Source organism: Budorcas taxicolor, chromosome 18 (genome assembly GCF_023091745.1).
Source record: "Budorcas taxicolor isolate Tak-1 chromosome 18, Takin1.1, whole genome shotgun sequence".
NCBI lineage: Eukaryota > Metazoa > Chordata > Mammalia > Artiodactyla > Bovidae > Budorcas > Budorcas taxicolor.
Genome location: NC_068927.1, coordinates 63,954,040 through 63,973,481, shown reverse-complemented (window position 1 = coordinate 63,973,481; position 19,442 = coordinate 63,954,040). Strand labels below are relative to the sequence as shown.

The following is a 19,442-nucleotide window of genomic DNA, read 5'->3' as shown; positions in this document are numbered from 1 at the left end:
TAGGAGGGATCTCAGGGTGGGCGGAGCCAGACACACTAGATTTACGAGGAGGATGCTGTCGTTGGTGGCTTCTGGCTTCCTGAGTCAGCTGCGAGAAGGAAACTGTACACCAGATGGTGGAGGAGCCAAGGGCCAGGGCAAAACCTCTGGCCACACATCCCCGGGACCGAGAGGGCGAGGGGGGGCTGTGATTGTCCAGTCCCAAGTCTTCCTTTGAACTGCAGAACTGAAGGCGGGATCTTGGTCCGGACAGAAGGGACACCATGATCACGGAATTCCTGTCCCTGCTTTGCCTCGGTGAGTCTCCGGGGCTGGGACAGATGGGTTTGAGGGTGAGAATATTCACTGGGTAGTGGAGATTACCTTGGGGAACGTGGCAAGCACAGAAATGATGGCTTCCGTTTACTGGGTACAAGCGACCTGTCAGAGTTCTGCGGGCTGTGGTATCTGCATGCCCTGGTTTTGGCACCTGCACATAAGGGACGAGGAAGCAGAGACATGTGGTAACAGCCTCAGCATACTTGGCTCAGTAATGCACAGCTCAAGTGGGACCTCCATGTCTGTATCATCTACATACCACCATCTTGCCTTGAATGTCCCATTGGCATATGGGAGGCAGGGTCTACAGGGTGTGAAAGTCTGTGAGTTTGGTTATGAACAAGGGGTGCAGAAAAGACATGTTATTACTGAGTCCAGGCTTGTACTGCTCACTGCATGATGGGCCAGTAACTTGAAAGACGAGTTGTTGGAGAAAAAAATAGCACCAGCGGACCAAGAAGACGGTGGACTAATGTCCCAAAGAACCATCTTGCCGAGGGTCTGGATGCTCCTTACATAAAACAAAGAGGGGGAAGTGAGAAGGTGAAATAAAAAAGGCAACAAATTGTTGCAAATATTTCACACTTCTGGCCAGAATCCAGAAGGGATGTGCTAATTTCTTCTTTTTTTTTTAATTTTTTTTTCTTTTTTCTTTTTTTTTTTTTTAAATTTCTTCTTTCCTGCAGCCATTTGCAGGTGGGCCTGGTCAGGATATTTCCGGTGAGCTTAAGCAAAGGTATTCTAGCTCAAGACTCAGGCATGAGAAGCAGGGTTCATGGGGAAGAGCCAGTAAGTATGCTTTAAGTGTGCAGGCAACATCCCTTTAATGCTTAACTTGTAGAAAAAACAACAGAATACAAAGGTTTAAGTAAAGGAAACAGATCTGATATGGAGTCAGATTTGTTTTTCCCTATGACACTAAGGTGGGGCTTCGCTGGTGCCTCAGATGGTAAAGACCCCACCTGCAATGCAGGAGACTCAGATTCGATCCCTGGGTTGGGAAGATCCCCTGGAGAAGAGAATGGCCACCCCTTCTAGTATTCTTGCCTGGAGAATCCCATGGACAGAGGAGCCTGGCGGGCTATAGTCCATGGGGTCACAAAGAGTCAGGCATGACTGAGCAAATTATACTTCACTTCATGATACAAAGGCAGGGAGCAGTGGATAAGAACATTTCCTGACCACCCGTATCCTGAGCTTGATTTTAAGCTGATGTTCAACTTGAACATAAGGTGATCAAGCAGACCTCAGCTTGTAGGAAGGAAGCCCTAGACTATAATCTTGGCCTGGTCTCTCCAGACTTTGGAAAGGCAGCCCCACCCGACTGAGTCCCCAGTTCCTCCTTTGTGAGTGGAGCCGGATTCAGGAGGGGGGCAGCGTGGAGGACCTCAGGGCTTGCCCTCTGCCGTCTTCCCACCCCCGGGTTCCTTCCTCCTTCTTCTGGGCTGAGCCCTTCCCTTTGAGGTCACTCTCATCCCACACACACACACACACACACACACACACACACACACGCACGCACGCGAGCGTGAGAGGCGGCTGCCCGTCACCATACCCCAAACCTCCAGTTGCAGGACAGAATAAATGGGGGAGTCAAGAGACAGACCTCATCCTCTCTACACTTATTTCCTTGGGCTGCCGAAACAGTTCAGTTCAGTTCAGTTACTCAGTCGTGTCCGACTCTTTGTGACCCCATGAATCGCAGCATGCCAGGCCTCCCTGTCCATCACCAACTCCCGGAGTTCACCCAAACTCACGTCCATCGAGTCCATGATGCCATCCAGCCAACTCATCCTCTGTCGTCCACTTCTCCTCCTGCCCCCAATCCCTCCCAGCAACAGAGTCTTTTCCAATGAGTCAAGTCTTCACATGAGGTGGCCAAAGTACTGGAGTTTCAGCTTTAGCATCATTCCTTCCAAAGAAATCCCAGGGCTGATCTCCTTCAGAATGGACTGGTTGGATCTCCTTGCAGTCCAAGGGACTCTCAAGAGTCTTCTCCAACACCACACTTCAAAAGCATCAATTCTTCGGCCCTCAGCCTTCTTCACAGTCCAACTCTCACATCCATACGTGACCACAGGAAAAACTATAGCCTTGACTAGACGGATCTTAGTCGGAAGGTAATGTCTCTGCTTTTGAATATGCTATCTAGGTTGGTCATAACTTTTCTACCAAGGAGTAAGCGTCTTTTAATTTCATGGCTGCAGTCACCATCTGCAGTGATTTTGGAGCCCCAAAAAATAAAGTCTGACACTGTTTCCCCATCTATTTCCCATGAAGTAATGGAACAGACAACAGCAAATCAGGTGGCTTAAGACATCTATTCTCCACCATTCTGGAGGCCAGAGGTCCAAAACCAGGGTGTCGGCAGGGTTGATTCCTCCTCGGGGCTCCGAGGGAGGGTCTGTTCCACACCTCCCTCCTCGACTCTGGCTGGGAGATGACTCGGAATCCTTAGCACCCTTCGGCTTGTAGATCCTCACATAGTCACATGGCCACCTTCCCTCTGCATGTTCTGTCTCCAGGTCTCTTCCCAACCTCTTATTATTATTATTTTTTTAATGATTAATAGATTCATTTAAACAACAGTACATACAGTCATCATTGCCAGAATTAATATGAGATGTTAAATGTTCAATCCAACTTTCCTTCCTGGATCAGTTTTTCTTTCCTATCTCTGTCAGTTTTGAAAACATAATACAGAGGAGCAGGGGTCCAATCCCAAGCAGAGCTCCTGAGAGCAGGCTCTGGGCATGGGCATGAAGCTCCAAGCAGAGCTCCTGAGAGCAGGCTCTGGGCATGGGCATGAAGCTTCAAGCAGAGCTCCTGAGAGCAGGCTCTGGGCATGGGCATGAAGCTGGGATAGACATTTGCTGAACTTGCTCAGGTCCAATGAACCAAGGCAGGATCCTCAATTACCCCTTGGCGGCAAGGGTCGTTGCACTGAAGCTGGTACTCTAATTTAAACCGGGATCTTATGGCCAACAGGCTGGCTTGTGCCTTCTGGGTTTTGAGAGATATATTCTGTTCAGCTGGTCGAGGGTAATAGGTAGGGTGGCCAGGCTCATGGCTTGTACTTGGGGAATAGCGTCTTGGCAACCCGGCACACAACAGTGCCTGTCCTTCCAACTTCCTATGAGGACATCAGTCATATTGGGTTAGGGTTTCAGCCGACTCCCATAGCACCTTGTGTAAACTGTCAGCTGAAAAAAAATTGCACAACATAAAAGCTGAGAGTTGTGTGTTATTCAGTGGATACTCTTAGGACTTCCAGCCCCAGAGACAGCATCACACGTAATTCTGAAAGAACTGATTCAAGGAGGCGAGGGAGGAGCCAGGAAGGATAGGAATTTTGCAACGAAGGACAGGTGGTCTGAACATCGAAATACTACTACTAATCAAAGAAAACCAGATATCTCAAACTAAGGAATTTAGCGCTTTTCTGTGTATGGGAAGACACAAGAGCCTGGGCTGACTGAAATCACTCCTGGATGCACGCCTCAGCTGTCCGGGGCCAGCATCCTGGGTTTCCCCATCCTGAGCTCCCTCGGGGCTCGCCGTGGGCAGTGGCTGCAGGCTGCTGGCTGCTGGATGGCAGGCGTTCTCTGCTTCCTGCGTTGCCTCAGAGCTCACCAGCTCACTGTGTGCAATTACTGATGGTGGTGACACCATTTGTTTACTGACGTGGCAGGCAGTGTTTTACTTCTCAGACGTCAGCGAGGACTCTGCACCCAGTTCCGATGTGTGTGAATGTGGAGGGGGTGGTTCTTCACACCACCAAGCCGCTGACCCAGCTGTTTGTCCTGCAGTTCACCTCCATCGTGACATGAACTACCTGGAGATACCGTCAGACCCCACAGATTAAGGGCTCCATCCTAGAAGATGACCTCCCTCCCACTTCAGGGGCCAGTCACGAGACCTGGTGGCCACCTGTGTTTCTGTCCGACTGGCTACAGATGGAAGGTTCTAACGAACCCCTCCTTGGGTCCATCAGTTTGCTAGAACTCAAATCTGTGAGAACATGGAACTCAGAGAAACATTTTACTCACTAGATTACTGATTTATTATAGAAGAATTTGGGCTTCCTGGGTAGCTCAGCAGGTAAAGAATCTGCCTCCAGTGCAGGAGACCCCAGTTCGATTCCTGGGTCAGAAAGCTCCCCTGGAGAAGGGTTAGGCTACTCACTCCAGTGTTCTTGGGCTTCCCTGGTGGCTCAGATGGTAAAGAATCCACCTGCAATGTGGGAGACCTGGGTTTGATCCCTGGGTTGGGAAGATGCCCCGGAGGGGCATGGCAACTCACTCCAGTATTCTTGCCTAGAGAATCTCAAGGACAGAGGAGCCTGGTGGGCTACAGTCCATGGGGTCACAAAGAGCTGGACACAAATGAATGACTAGGCACAGTACATAGAAGGATTTAAGTCAGGAACAGCCAAATGAAAGAGGTGCACAGAGCCAAGGATGGGGAAAAGGGCTTCTGAGCACATCATGCTCGAAAAGCCTCCACGTGTCCAACATGGAAGCTCTCTGAACCCATGCTTTTGAGTTTCTATGGAAGCTTCACTACATAGATGAGAAATGGGATATTTCCTGCCGTATCAGTAAACAATGGATGTTGCCGCCATCAGTGACTGAAGACACTTGAGGGTGAGCCCCGAGGGAACTCAGAAAGGAGAGAACACCTGCCACCCAGCAGCCATCAGACTGCAGCCACTCCCCACGGTGAGCCCCGAGGGAACTCAGGGATGAGAAAACAGGGATACTGGCTGCAGACAGCTGAGGTCCATATCAAAGGGACAACTGCTGTGAGTCCAGACGCTTGCATCTTCCCATACTGAGAAAAGCTCTAAATTCTTTAACTGGAGACATCTGATTTTCTTTTTTTAACAGTAACGTTTTGTTCTGACCTCCTGCCCTTTGTTGCAAAACTCATATATATCCTTCCCACACCACAGCCCCCAGCAGTTCTCTCAAGGTTACTTGAGATGCTGCCTCCTGGGCTTGAAGTCCTAAGAATATCTGATGAACAAAACATAACTCTCAGCTTTTAGGTTGAGCGTATTTCTTTAGTCGACATAGGCGTGATTGATTGAATCACTGGCAATTGGTAATCCCCAGCCCTTCTTCCCTTCCTGGAGGTCGGGGTTGGGGGTGGGATTGGGGGTAGGGGGTGGGTAAGACTGACAGTTCCAACCCTTTAATCACTTGGTTGTTTCCCTGGCAACCAGCAACCATCCTTAGGTTACCTAGAGACTTTTCCAAAAGTTATTTTAACATAACAAAAGACACTTTGACCTCTCACAGCACTCAGGGAATTTCAAGAGTTTGGGGAGCTCTGTACCTGGACAGGGACAAAGACCCAATGTCACAACATCAAAGTAATTTTTCCTCTTCTCTGGGGAACTATAGATTCTAGTGCCGCCCTCCTCCTCCCTTTCTAGCTTGGAAGTTGAGCAGCTCTCCACGTGGTGTATTTAAAGTCCATTGTTGCTGTTCGAGCTCAGTCATGTCTGACTCTGCAACCCTGTGGACTGCAGCCTTCCAGGTTCCTCTGTCCGTGAGATTCTCCAGGCAAGGATACAAGAGCAGGTTGCTATTTCATTCTCCAGAGCCCATACTAAATGTTAAATGGATGATGCCTGGCTGAGTCAGGCAGAGAGGGTAGCTGGATGGTGAATGTCAGTTGTTGTAAAGGACCCGCTAGATAATATAAGTGGGTACATGGCTGACATATGTGAAGAGTCCATCAGATTCTCACTGATTGGCAGTTATTCACTGCAATTATTTCCAGATAAATATGCTTACTTGTGTTGCCTACAGCTCCCTACCTCAGAATTCTAGGAAGACTTCAAGGCCCTTTCCTTTTATCCTTTGCTTTTTTCAAGCTACCCTACACGCCAGTGTGTCTCTTCTCCTTAGTGGCAGGTGTCTCCACTGTAGCCAGTTCTTTGCCTATGTCAGCTGTGGTCCTTTATTAAGAAAGATAGGACTTTCTTGGTGGCCCAGTGGCTAAGCCTCCATGGTCCCAGTCCAGGGGGCCCGGGTTTGATCTCTGGTCATGGAATTAGATCCCATATGCTGCAACTAAGACCTAGCACAGCCAAATAAACAAATAGAAAATAAATAGATATTTTTTAAAAAAAGAAAGATAAATTCTGAGGATCTAATGACCCGCATGGTGACGATAGTTATTAATGTTGAAATCGGCTCAGAGAATGGATCTTAAACATTCTCCCCGCCCCTGCACACACACACAAGGTAACTATGTGAGCTGACTTATTTGTTAATTAGCTTCATGGTGGTGGTCATTGCACAATACATACGTGCATCCAGTCATCACATGTACACATTAATACAATCTTATTTGTCAAAAACAGAGAACCCCTCCGTCAATTTTCACCTACTCCTCAGTAAGGTTTCATGATGAAAAGTGAATCTAAGGCAATCGTGAGCTTATTTAAAAACAAAGAAAGAAAGGAAGAATGGGAATCACCGCTGGAGCAGGAGGCTGGCTGATAACGGAGCTGAGATGACTTTGGACTAAAAGCAGAGGAGAGAGGGACTAAAAAGAGGCCGCGAGACCTGGGGACGCCCCCTATCCCCCGACCACCCGGAAACCAGGTCCCTGCCTGTCGGTGCAGCCGTCGCCGCCAGAGCGAACGCGGGCTCCGCCCACCGCCAGGCTCCCACGTCCCTGCTGGCTGGTGAAGCTTGGGGGCTCGGGTTTTGCGCCCACCATTGAGCGGAAACAAGGGCCAGATCCCGAGTCAGTCTCATGTCCAGATGTGTACCTGCAATCTAGATACGTAACTGAATCACTCTTCTGTATGCTGAAAACTAACACACCAAATCGACCATGCTTCGATCAAAAAGAAAAAGACAAGCATACAATTCATCTCTCATGAGTGTTTCTCTTCCAGGGCTTTGTCTGGGCAATGAAGACGAGGAAAATAACGGTGAGTCATCTCCCACCTAGACTCTGTTCCCGCACGCCGAGTTTCATGACCTTTTTCCCTTTCATCCTCTGAATTCTAGGAGGGTTTTGGTGGTCACCAAGATGAAGGGTCTAACTCCAAATTCTTTCCAGAGAAACTTCCCAAACCCCTCCTCCAGGCCTTGCCCAGCTCAGAGGTTGCACGCGGCAGCAACGTGACCCTCATGTGCCACTGGGATGCCCGGAATGGGACATTCATGCTGGGGAAGTCACAGGGTACAATAGAGGGCAGAGCTCAGCAGGAAGGTGGCTGAATTCCTCCTCACTCACCTGGAGCCGGGGCTTCCCTGGCGGCTCAGATGGTAAAGAAGCCGCCTTCCAAGGCAGAAGATGCAGGTCCGATACCTGGGTCAGGAAGAGCCCCTGGAAGAGGGCATGGCAACCCGCTCCAGTGTTCTTTCCTGGAGAACCCCATGGGCAGAGGAGCCTGGCGGGCTGCAGTCCATGGGGCCACAAGGAGTCGGACATGACTAAGCTGCTAACCCGCCTAAGGCGGCCACAGGCTCCTCGACAGGTGGTCTGGGCATATTTTCTCTCTGACCTTCACCTCGGACAATGCCCCTCTTTATTTCTCAAATAGGTTAGTCTTGTTTGGCAAACATAGCACAGAGCTCCCTCCAGCCATAAGATCCCTGGGTGCAGTCAGAGAGCCAGCGCCTTTGTACAGGTGGCGTCACTGACCCCGGGCACCTCACTGTAAAATGGACGGAAGAAACCTGCTGCTGAGAAGCTGCCTTCCCCATCCCAGAGCATAACTGCAAATTGTGCTTTGCTATCCCCTGGAGGAGGAAGTGGCAGCCCACTCCAGTATTCTTGCCTGGGAAATCCCAGAGACAGAGGAGCCTGGCAGGCTACAGTCCACCGGGTTGCAAAGAGCTTGACACAACTGAAGTGACTTCGCACGTCGTGACTGAACACCACCATCACCGATGGAGTACAGAAAGGGGTTTGCGTGCAGATTAACCGGTGGTCCTCTGGGGGAAGGAGGGGGCCCTGTGACAGGTGACTTCACTGGTGCTGAGCTAAAAATTCCCGACTGACTATTCAAGACAACATTTATGGGCATGGGGTTCAAAGCTTCAATTAGACTAGGTATTGAGCCCTAGCACAGTCTACACAAATGATTCCATGTTGAGCCTGTGATTTTTTTTTTTAATAGTCAATCAATTGATTTTTGGCTGTGCTGGGTCTTTGCTGCTGCACACAGGCTTTCTTCAGTTGGGGTGAACGGGGGCTATCCTTGGCTGCGGTGTGCAGGCTTCTCATCGTGGGGGCCTCTCTTGTAGCAGAGTACGGGCTGAACATGCAAGAGCGTCAGTGGTTGCAGCTCATGGGCTCAGCAGTTGTGACTCTCGGGGTTAGCTGCTCCACAGCACGTGGAGTCTTCCTGGACCGGGGATCGAACCCGTGTCCCCTGCATTGGCAGGCGGATTCTTACCCACTGCACCATGAGGGAGGTCTGCCATCCCTTATGTTTGTACCAAAAACTAAAATTTGGCACCCATTCGTGAGCAAAAGTGCCTCGTGGGAGCTGTGGGATTCACCACCAGACACCAAAGGGCCAGGAGGAGCCTCACCCGCCTGGGCATTGGATAGTGGGCAGACAGGCCTCAGCACCAGCCGTGGAACCGCAGGAGACTGTGACCTGATTCCAGCCCCTCTTGGCCGTCGTCTGGGAGAACGCAGACACGGTGGTATCTACAGACGGGAGAACGTTTGTGGATGTTTACAAACCAAGCTGAAGTATGGAGGAGCGGGAAACTGGAACAGATCAATAACAGATCAAGAGATTGAACCAGCAATCAAAACCTCCTGACAAGTAAAAGCCTGGGTCCGGTTGGCTTCACTGGTGAATTCCACCGAACATTTAAGGCAGAAATAACACCAGTCTTTCCCAGCCTCTTCCTAAAAAGTGCAGAGGAAGGAACACTCCTGTGCTCATTTTACAAGGCCAGCATGCCCTTTATGTCAGAGCCAGATAAGGACACTGAGGGAAAACTATAGACCTATATCCCTGATGAATGCAGATGTGAAAGTTCTCAACAAAACGTTGGCAAATCAATTTTAACACTGCATTAAAAGACTCACACACCATGATCAAGTGAGATGTCTCCTTTGTACCCAATGATGGTTCACTATACAAGTCGATAAGTGTGATACACACATTAATAGAAGGAAAGATAAAAGTCATATGTCCATCTTATATGTAAACAATTTTTATAAAAGAGATCATTTCAATATAAAAACTCTCAATAAATTGGGTGTAGAAGGAACATACTTCAACACAATAAAGGCCAATATAACAAGCCCACAGATAAGGTCATACTTAATGGTGAAAAGTTGAAAGCTTTTCCTCTGATATCAGGAATAAGACAAAGATGCCCACCACTTCAATTCAGTGTAATACTGGAGGTCCTCTTTGGAACAACTGGGCAAGACAGAAAAAAAAAAAAAAGGCATTCAAATTGAAAAGGAAGCTTTGCAGATATGATCTTATCTACAGAAAATTAACAAAAATAAATACTTTAGCTACCTGATGTAAAGAGCCAATTCATTATAAAAGACCCTGATGCTGGGACAGATTGAAGGCAAAAAGAGAAGGGGATGACAGAGGATGCGCTGTTTAGATAGCATCACCGACTCAATGGACATGAATCTGACCAAACTGAGATAGGGGAGCCTGGCGTGTTGCAGTCCACGGGGTCACCAAGAGTCGGACACGACTTAGCAGCTGAACAACAACAGTATATCAAACGAAAAAGCTTCCACACAGCAAAACAAGCCATCGCCAACATGAAACGGCAATCTACCAGATGGGAGAGAGTACCTGTAAAACGTTGGTGCTCTTTCCTGGGATATGATTGGAAGGTGGGGAATTAGTAGTGTCGTTCATAAATATTTTTGTTATTAAAATAATGCCAAGCTCCAGCAGTATTAAGAAGACTAAGCTACTGCTCTGGCCTGGGTTTGGGGACCCAGTGAGCACCTGGAGAACAGGAAAAAAATAAAATAAAACATTCTCCTCTCTGCTTCTCAAAGAGGGCACTAAGTCCGTAAATAGGATATGAGGGTTTATCTCCCCAAGGTTCTCATACAAACACTGTGATTCCTTTTCTTCTTTCCCGTTTTCTAGGGAACCAAAAGGAAAGCAAACCCACCCCTGAGAAGACAGGTAATATAATCAGAAGGGACTTCTTTCCCCCAATTATATCCACCTCTGAAAACACCGGTGAATGAAACAGCACAAGGTACATCGTCTGCTGTTTTACATGATGAAAAGCTATGGGGGAGCTTCGGGAAGAAGGAGGGTGAGTCGGTATGACTGGTTTGGGGAATGGGACCAGGACCTGCGGAGCCTATACTTTGGGACAATGTGTGATCAAAGACTTGCTAAAACTTTCAAGTTCTCAAAAAACAGTGAATATTATTTTTTTTTTCTGATACTGGTTTTCTGTGAAGAATTGACTAAGATTCTACCCTCAGAAATTCTCATAAAAACTAGGGCTTTCTGAAGGTTTAGACTGAAATGGGCTTACCCATCCAGGATTCATTTTTGCTGTGTCAGGCAGCTTGGGGGATTTTAATCTCCCGACCTGGGCTTCCCAGGTGGCTCAGTGGTAAAGAACACACCTGCCAATGTAGGAGACTCAGATTCAATCTCTGGGTGGGGAAGGTCCCCTGGAGGAGGAAATGGCAACCCACTCCGGTATTCTTTTCCTGGGAAATTCCGAGGACAGAGAAGCCTAGTGGGCTACAGTCCTCGGGGTTGCAAAGAGTCGGATGCAACTTGGTGCTCAGTCGAGCACAAACACAGGATTCCCTGACCAGGGACCGAACCCAGGCCTCTGGCAGTGGAAGCTGCAAGTCCTAACCACAGGACAAACAGGGAATTTACCTAGATGCTTAACCATTTTTTCTTTCAGCAACTCATAACCTTCCTGTAATCTGCTCCAAAGGATCAAAATTGTTCAAGGTCGTCATTAGAGTCTGTGCAAGTATAATAGAAATAATTTTTAAAAAGACATCCTTGGAAATTCTCCGGTGGCCCAGGGGTTGGGACCCCGCACTTCCATTGCAGGGGGCACTGGTTCCATCCCATGTGCGTGGCGTGGCCGGCATCCTGTCCTTGAAAAATACGTATTTGTCTTCGAAACATTTTTATTCAGTATTAGCAGGCTGATGACTGCTACTCTGGCTCTGTGAACACAATGCGTGCCACGGCTTCTTGGGGAGATGTGAAATCTGATAAGAGTCGGAGAGGTTGGAAGTGCCAGAAACGGGAGATGGAAAGTCGAAGCGTTCGTGTTTTTAGCTCTTCCGTCATTTCTTTTCTTTTTTAGTTGGTATATTATTCACATCCCATAAGATCACGCTTTTAAAGTTTACAAGGCAGAGGCGCTTGGCACATTCACAGGGCTGTACCATCACCACTATGCTGGTTCCCCAGATGAAGTTCCATTAAGCAGCCGGTCTTTGCTCCCTGCTCTCCCGACACGCCCTGCCAAACTGTTTGCTGACTCTATGGTTTTGCCTGTTGTGGACGTTTCATGTAAAACGCAGCCCCACACTGAGGTCTGGAGACTGGCTTCTTTCACTTAGCACGGTGTCTTCAGGTTTCACCTATGTTGCAACACGTATCAGTACTTCCATTCTTTCCATGGCTGAATAACGTTCCATCATATGGACAGACCACATTTTGTTTATCCATTCATCAGCTGATGGATGTTTGGGTGGTTTGTACCTTTTGGCTATCGTGAGTAATGCTGCCGTGAATATAGGTGTACGTATATCTGAGCCTCTGCTTTCCGTCAGGTATTTGAAAGGAGAAAGTCTTAGTCACTCGGTCATGTTGACTCTTAGCGACCTTATGGACTGTAGCCCGCTGTGGGATTCTGTCCATGGGATTCCCCAGGCAAGAGTACTGGAGTGGGTTGTCATTTCCCACTCCAGGGGATCTTCCCGACCCAGGGGTTGACCCTGGGTCTCCCGCACTGCAGGCAGATTCTTCACCATCTGGGCCACCAGGGAAGCCCCTAGTCAGGTATCTACTACGCAGGAGTAAAACCGCTGGGACACAGGGCAAGTTTGTATTTGACTTTTTGAGCAACTGCCAAACTGTTTTCCAGTGTGACTGTGCCCATTTCACCTGCCTGTCAGTAATTTATGTAGGCTCCAGTGTCTCCACATCCTTGCCGACACTTGTTGTTTTCCTTTTATTTTACTATAGCCAACATGGTGGGCATGTATATCATTTCCTGTTTTTTGGCCACAACAAGCGGCACTGTGACCTTAGCTCTCCAATCGGGAGAGCCCTGCATTGGGAGCCCTGAGTCTCAGCCACTGGCCCACCTGAGAAGTCCCTGTATGTTGTTTCTTAAAATGCACTCTCAGAGCTCACATTTACACCACCGCAATGCTAAACAGAGTAAGACGTCTTTAAGCACAGACATGCTATCTCTGGAGAAGGAAATGGCAACCCGCTCCAGTATTCCTGCCAGGGAAATCCTGTGGACAGAGGATCCTGGTGGGCTACAGTCCATGGGCGTTGCAAGAGTCAGACACAACTTAGTGGCTAAACAACAACAACAAGAGGCTGTCTCCAGCCTCCATACACGCGCCTCCAGGCTACTGGAAAGGAACCCTCTACTCTAATCCTGGGCGGAGACTATGATGGAGTTCGTGCCCTAACTTTGCCACAAGGCCAGGCTTCCTTTCGGGGACTTCATGCCCTGTGTCAAGCTGTATCCCACTGCTCAGTCAGATGCCTTAGATCAGTATCACAGACCTTCTGCAAGTTAATTTTGGCAATGTGTAAACAGTCCATGTGAAATTTGGCCACGATATGTGGCCATCTCAGGGCAAACCCAGTTCAGCAGGCAGTGGGCAGTCTCGCAATCGTTCACTTCTCGTTTCTAGCGAACTGCACCATGAGATAAACTGTAGGGTCATCAAGGGGAGGGTTGAGAGCATAAGGCGAGGCTGATGTTCCTTCGCTGCCATCCAGGAACGGGTGTTTCTGCCCCACTTTTCCAAGCCCATGGGGATGCGCGGCTTCCACAAATGTCAGCTGTTGGAAAAGGGGTGTCCCCGGGCCCCTTAGATTCCCAAGGCATTTTCTGGACAGTACCCCACCACCACCACCAACAAAGGCACCAATGTGCTCACGTTGGGAAGGGGGACAAACCATGACTGAGCACGCCTAAGAATGGCAAAGAATCTGGGGGACCGCGGGCGGAGGAGCGCTGACGGCATCTGTCACAGAGGGAGGTGGGTGGGGGTGGGGTGCCGTGTGAGAGATTGATCCTGATCCCTGCAACCTCCTCAGCCGGCACCGTGAGTCAGAGTCTGCACTGAGCGCTTCCGAGTCAGGGTTTTTCATCATCACTGCTCTCTTCAAGGGAGCGCTCCTCACCTCCCTTTCCCACGCCTCCTTCCCCTCCCCACCAGTATCATGAAGCTGTCACTGACACATAAAGCGGTCAGATACTGAAAGTGTACAATGGGATGATTTGATACAGGATAGCGGCTTCCCTGGTAGCTCAGTTGGTAAAGAATCCGCCTGCAGTGCAGGAGACCTGGGTTCGATCCCTGGGTTGGGAAGATCCCCTGGAGAAGGGAAAGGCTGCCCACTCCAGTACTCTGGCCTGGAGAATTCCACAGACTGTATAGCCCATGGGGTCGCAAAGAGTCAGGCACAACTGAGCGGCTTGCTCTGAAACTGAAACTTTCACCTCATGTCATATGTTTGCTTTTTTGTGTGTGAGAACGCTTAAGATCTACTCTGTTAGTAAATTTCACTATACACTACAGTGCCACCAACTATGGTTCACGCTGTCCGTTAGATCCTCAGACCTCAGTCATCTGAAACTTGTTTGTGCTCTTTGACCAACTTCTCCCCATGTACCCCACCCCCAAGCCTCTAGCAATCACTGTTTTACTCTCTGTTTTTATGAGCTTATTTTTGTTTTTTAAAACATTTATTTATTTGGCTGCACCAGATCTTAGTTGCAGCTTGTGGGATCTGGTTCCCTGACCGGGGATTGAACTCAGACCCCCGGCATCGGGAGTGCATATGTACATATACCACACCTTCTTTATCTGTTCATCTATCGACGGACACTGAGGTTGCTTCCTTACCTTGGGAAAATGATTCTTGGACTTTGATCCGTCTGTTGCTGGGCTTGTCTTCACTTCCATAGCATCACAGTTAGTCTGGGTAAATGTGTTTCTCACCAGATTATGACTTCCCTGGAAAAGGTTCAGAATGTCACTTCTCTTGGAATGTCCACACCTGGGGTCAGCACAGAGCTACCCCGACCTTGGGGCAGACTGGCCAGAAAGGTTAGACATAGCAGCATCCAAAGCCCATCCTGGCCATGTGACTCTGGGGAGCTCAGTTTAATTCCAGGTACTTGGTTTATGTATGAATGAAATGGGGATGGCACACTTACCTTGTGTACTTATCGTCAAGACAAGAAAGAACAGGGAATTCCCTGGTGGTCCAGCGTCAGGACCCCAGGCTTTCATGTTAAAGGCCTGAGTTCAGTCCCTGGTTGGGGAACCAAGCTCTTGCAAGCTTCATGGAAAAAAAAATTTTTTTAATACAAAAAAAATGTTTTAATGAGAAAACACTTGTGAGTGTTAATGGCTCCTAGTTAATAAGTATTATTCCTGGGGAGGAAACGTTTACTGGGTGTTTGCCATCTGCCAGGCACTGTGCTAGCCTTCTCTGTAGGCACTGACCCACTCCTTCTCTCGAGCAACCAGTAACGCAGCCACAGTTGCTGTCCTTGCTTTGATCAGGAAAACAAAGCTCAGGGAGATGGCACAAGTTCCCTCAAGTGATTGGACAGCCCAGCTGGGGAGTGGCAGCTCCGAGTCTTGAAGCCAGGCTGTCTGGCTCCGGGTAGCTCTTCTGTGAAGCTCTCAGTGCGTTCCTGGAGCCAGCCTGACTCCTGGCCCCGTCCTTCTCCCTCCAGACACCAGGATCGTCTTCGGGGCCACCTTCAGCTGTCTTTCCCTCTTTCTCCTCTTCCTTGCCGTCTTCTTCATCTACAGGTGCACTCAGCAAGGTGAGTTCAGAGCACCACGGGTTTCACACTCTGAGGAAGGGGACTAACGTGAAGGATTCTTTAGGGCGATACATTCCTCCTTGTTTGTTTTTTTTTTTAAATAGATTCATCAGAGGAAGAATCCATCAAGAGGTAGATACACTTGCAGACCTCACGCCCTGAGATATCTCCCACTCCACCGCACATCAGCGACTCTAAGGCCCCGCCCCGCCTCTGTCAGCCCTACCCCCTCCCCTAGACCTCCAGATCCCATACTCTAACACGTTTCTCTTTCGCAGAACCTGCCATTCCAAAGTGCACAAGCAGAAGGAGGCAGGTAAGTGATCCGGGGTGAAACCACGAGGAGCCTTGGGATGGAAAGACTGCAATCTGACTCTTGCCGTCTGAGAACTGAGTTTTGTCTCCTTGTACTCACATGCAGATGTACCCATGCTGGAAAGGATTTCTGAGTCGGTGAGTTCTCCCCTATGGAATAACCCAAGAGCTCACGTACCACCAGAGGCTGGTCTGTCTGCTTCTTGGCTTAGCTCAAACGCTGGTTATATTCATGCGGCCATTTGATATTGAGTTTAAAAACATCTGAGGAACCCATTAAAAGAGAGTAGATAGGAGGCTAACAGGGGCTGGGGGGGGGTGTGGGCAGGTAGGGGACCTGGGAAGATGACATTTAAGGGACAAACTGGCAACTTGTAGATGAATAAGTTCTGGGAATCTAATGCACAGCTTGGGGATTATAGTCAGCAATACTGTATCGTATACGTCAAAGATGCTAGGAGGTAGGTCATAATTGTTCTCATCGTGACAAAGAAATGATAATTACGTGACAGGATGGAGGTGTTACCAAGGGGTACATTATATCCGTGTATCACATCACCATGCTGCTGCTGCTGAGGCACCTCAGTCGTGTCCGACTCCGTGCGACTCCATGGACGGCAGCCCACCAGGCTCCCCCGTCCCTGGGATTCTCCAGGCAAGAACACTGGAGTGGGTTGCCATTGCCTTTTCCACACGAACATGAGTATACCTTAAAGTTGCAGAGGGTTATATATCAGTTACATCTCAAACAAACAAACAAAACAACAGGTGCTTTGAATTTCACAGTAGCTGGATTCCAGCTCCCAGTGGCTACTATTTATTACCATGTGGTCTGAGACGAATCACAAAACCCCCATGAGAGGGGATACATGTATATGTACAACTGATTCACTTCACTGTGTACCTGAAACACACACTGTAAGCCCCCTATACTCCAATAGGAATTCAGCAAGCAAGACACAAGCCCGCATAATTTGGACCTTTCCTTCCCTGGTGGCCGGGATGGTAGAGAATCTGCCTGCAATGCAGGAGACCCGGGTTCAGTCCCTGGGTCAGGAAGATGCCCTAGAAAAGGGAAAGGCAACCCACTCCTCTCCACAGACAGAGGAGCCTGGTGGGCTACAGCCCACGGGGTCACAGAGAGTCGGACATGACTGAGTGACTAACACTTCTTCACTTCTTTCCTCCTATATCTAAGGAGAATCCAAATCCCCAGTTAAAAGGCTGTGAGAGTCTAATGATGTCATAAACGTAAAGGGTTTATTGGTGTTTCTGGCAAATTTTAAGTGTCAAATGGGTGGATGAAAGCATCATTTAACACATATTAATCAATTTACACTCATCAATTTCTTCTGTTTAAAATACTGCCTGTTGGGTGCATACTCAGCCAGTCAGGCATGTCCAGCTCTTTGTGACCCCATGGACTGTAGCCCACCAGGTTCCTCTCTCCATGGGATTTTCCAGGCAAAGAATACTGGAGGGGGTTGTCATTTCCTCCTCCAGGGGATCTTCCAGACCCTGGGATCGAACTGGCGTCTCCTGTGTCACCTGCATTACAGGTGGATTCTTTACTGCTGAGCCACTGGGAAGCCCCTAAAATACTGCTTATTTGTGATTTAATATTAATGAGCATTATAACATCTAAGAGCAATAGCAAGTAAAACTCATACCTTTTCCCACAGGGCACAGACGTTCACTGGCTCATTCTTGAAGCCAAACCAAGTTAAATAAGAGCATTAGCAGGGAATTCCTCGGTGGTCCAGTGGTTAAGACTTGGTGCTTTCACTGTCGAGGGCCTAGGTTCAATACCTGGTCAGACAAGTAAGATTCTGCAAGCTACTGGCCAAAAAAGAAAGCATTAGTAAAAGATTTAAACATTGTTGCATTTAAAGCGATATTTAGGTACTTTGCATTCACTTAGATACATAGAAATATTAAGTTATGGAAAGGCATAGTTTATCACAAAATAAATGCTGTGATTAAATCTGGGCTATTTTAAGTGTTGGCTTAATGACCTTGATTAGCACATTGTTGATAATTATAATATTATGATAATGTCATGTTGTGATGGAATACCTCCACACAATAGAATATTATTCAGCAGTAAAAGAAAGAAGTTACAGGTATAGGTGAGAAGTGACTGCACCTCAAAAACAGGTGAAAAAAGTCAAATACAAAAAACTATATATAAAATTGTTCTATTTACATAAAATTTCCAGGAAAGGCAAATTAGCAGTTGCTTATGGCTGGGGTGGGGGTGGAGGGCAGAGAGAGCAAGGGTTAACTGCAAAAAAGCCCAGGGAACTTTTAGGGGGTGACGGATATTATCCCACTGTACAGTGGTGATGGTTGCATTGTTCTACAAATTCACTAAAAGTCATAGAACTGTACACTTATCCCAGGGGAATTTTATGGTATATACATTATATATCAGCAAAAATACTTTTTAAAATACAATACTATGTCATCAGTAGGTATGCATATAGGAGGGCAAGTCTTAATCTGAAAACCATACGTTTGCAACTGATTTTTAATAAGCACAAGTTACCACTGATTGCTGGTATCCTGTTATGAGAGTCGAAAGCACAGCCATCCTAGAACGTGCTGTCCAACAGAGCTTCCTGCAACGAGGGCAACAGTCTATAGCTGTACTGTCCCATGCATGTCACAGCCTCCGGCTGCATCTGAAATGCATCTGGTGAGACTGAGGACCTCAGTTTGAATTTAGTTGACATTTGTCTGAAGTCGAATGGCCATGTGTGGCTCGTGGCTACCCTACTGCACAGCTCAGCTCTACAAGCCTGTCTCTCTTCTCCCCAAAGCCTGAAGAGCCCGAGGGGGTGACCTACGCCCAGCTAAACACCACCGCACTGTCCAGGGCAGCTTCTGTCCCCGCCGAGGAGACCCCGAGTTCTTGCGACTACACAACGGTCAAGGTGTAGGGCTAAGAGAAGAGCTTTTCTCTGGGAAGAGAGTATGGATTAACATGGCCGGGATGACCGGACTTGGGAAAATCCAGGTGACTCTGTGTCCTTGGCTCATTTACTCATAAGAATAGAATTGCTTTTCTCTTCTTGCTTCCCCTCCTCTCAAAAATTACAGGGTGAGTTTTCACAAGACTTGGACTGCGCCTTTAGTATGAAAGTGTTAATCGCTCAGTCGTGTTGACTCTTTGTGACCCCGTGGACTGTAGCCCTAGGATCCTCTGTCCATGGGATTTCCCAGGCAAGAATACTGGAGTAGGTTGCCATTTCCTACCCCAAGGGAATCTTCCAGACCCAGGGGATTGATCCGGGTCTCCTGCATTGCAGGCGGATTCTTTACCCTCTGAGCCACCGGGGAGGGTTTGAATGAAATCATAGGCTAAGAATACGTACTGTATCTATAGGCTGGTGGGACTGGGAATATTCACTTAGGGAGTTAAGGACGACATCATGCAAATAGAAAATGTTACTCAGAGAAGACTACTACTGAAGAGCCCGAGACACAGGCTCTTCTGTGACCCTGCAGACACAGGGATTTCACAAAAGGAGCAGAAAAATTATAGGCCGTGAAGGGAGGCACTCGTGAATTAACAAAAAGCGTCCCTAAGTAGCACACGCCTAGGAAAGCAGCTGAAAGTATTTGGTTCCCGATTCTTTCAAGCCTCTAGTCTCAAGCCCAGTTTCCTCTCTGATAAGAATGAACGCGTTTCCTTACCGCCATCATATTTCTGTTTTTATTCTTATTATTAAAATCAAAGGC

The 19,442-nt window shown here is 48.2% G+C and overlaps 1 protein-coding gene across 1 annotated transcript; it reads left to right on the top strand.

Moving 5' to 3' along the window:
- Nucleotides 1-263: 263 nt before the first annotated feature.
- On the top strand, nt 264-18,640 carry LOC128064071 (V-set and transmembrane domain-containing protein 1-like). Its single transcript, XM_052656880.1, has 6 exons — nt 264-297; nt 7,238-7,273; nt 15,291-15,383; nt 15,622-15,699; nt 15,805-15,836; nt 18,521-18,640. Exons 1-6 carry the CDS (start codon nt 264-266, stop codon nt 18,638-18,640), a joined length of 393 nt encoding a protein of 130 aa, XP_052512840.1.
- The last annotated feature ends 802 nt before the right edge of the window (nt 18,641-19,442 follow it).

Coding starts and splice junctions, on each gene's coding strand:
- LOC128064071 (XM_052656880.1), top strand. CDS start 264: ATGATCACGGAATTCCTGTCCCTGCTTTGCCTCG. Junction 7,274..15,290: donor TGAAGACGAGGAAAATAACG/GTGAGTCATCTC, acceptor TTCTCCCTCCAG/ACACCAGGATCGTCTTCGGG. Junction 15,700..15,804: donor GCACAAGCAGAAGGAGGCAG/GTAAGTGATCCG, acceptor ACTCACATGCAG/ATGTACCCATGCTGGAAAGG.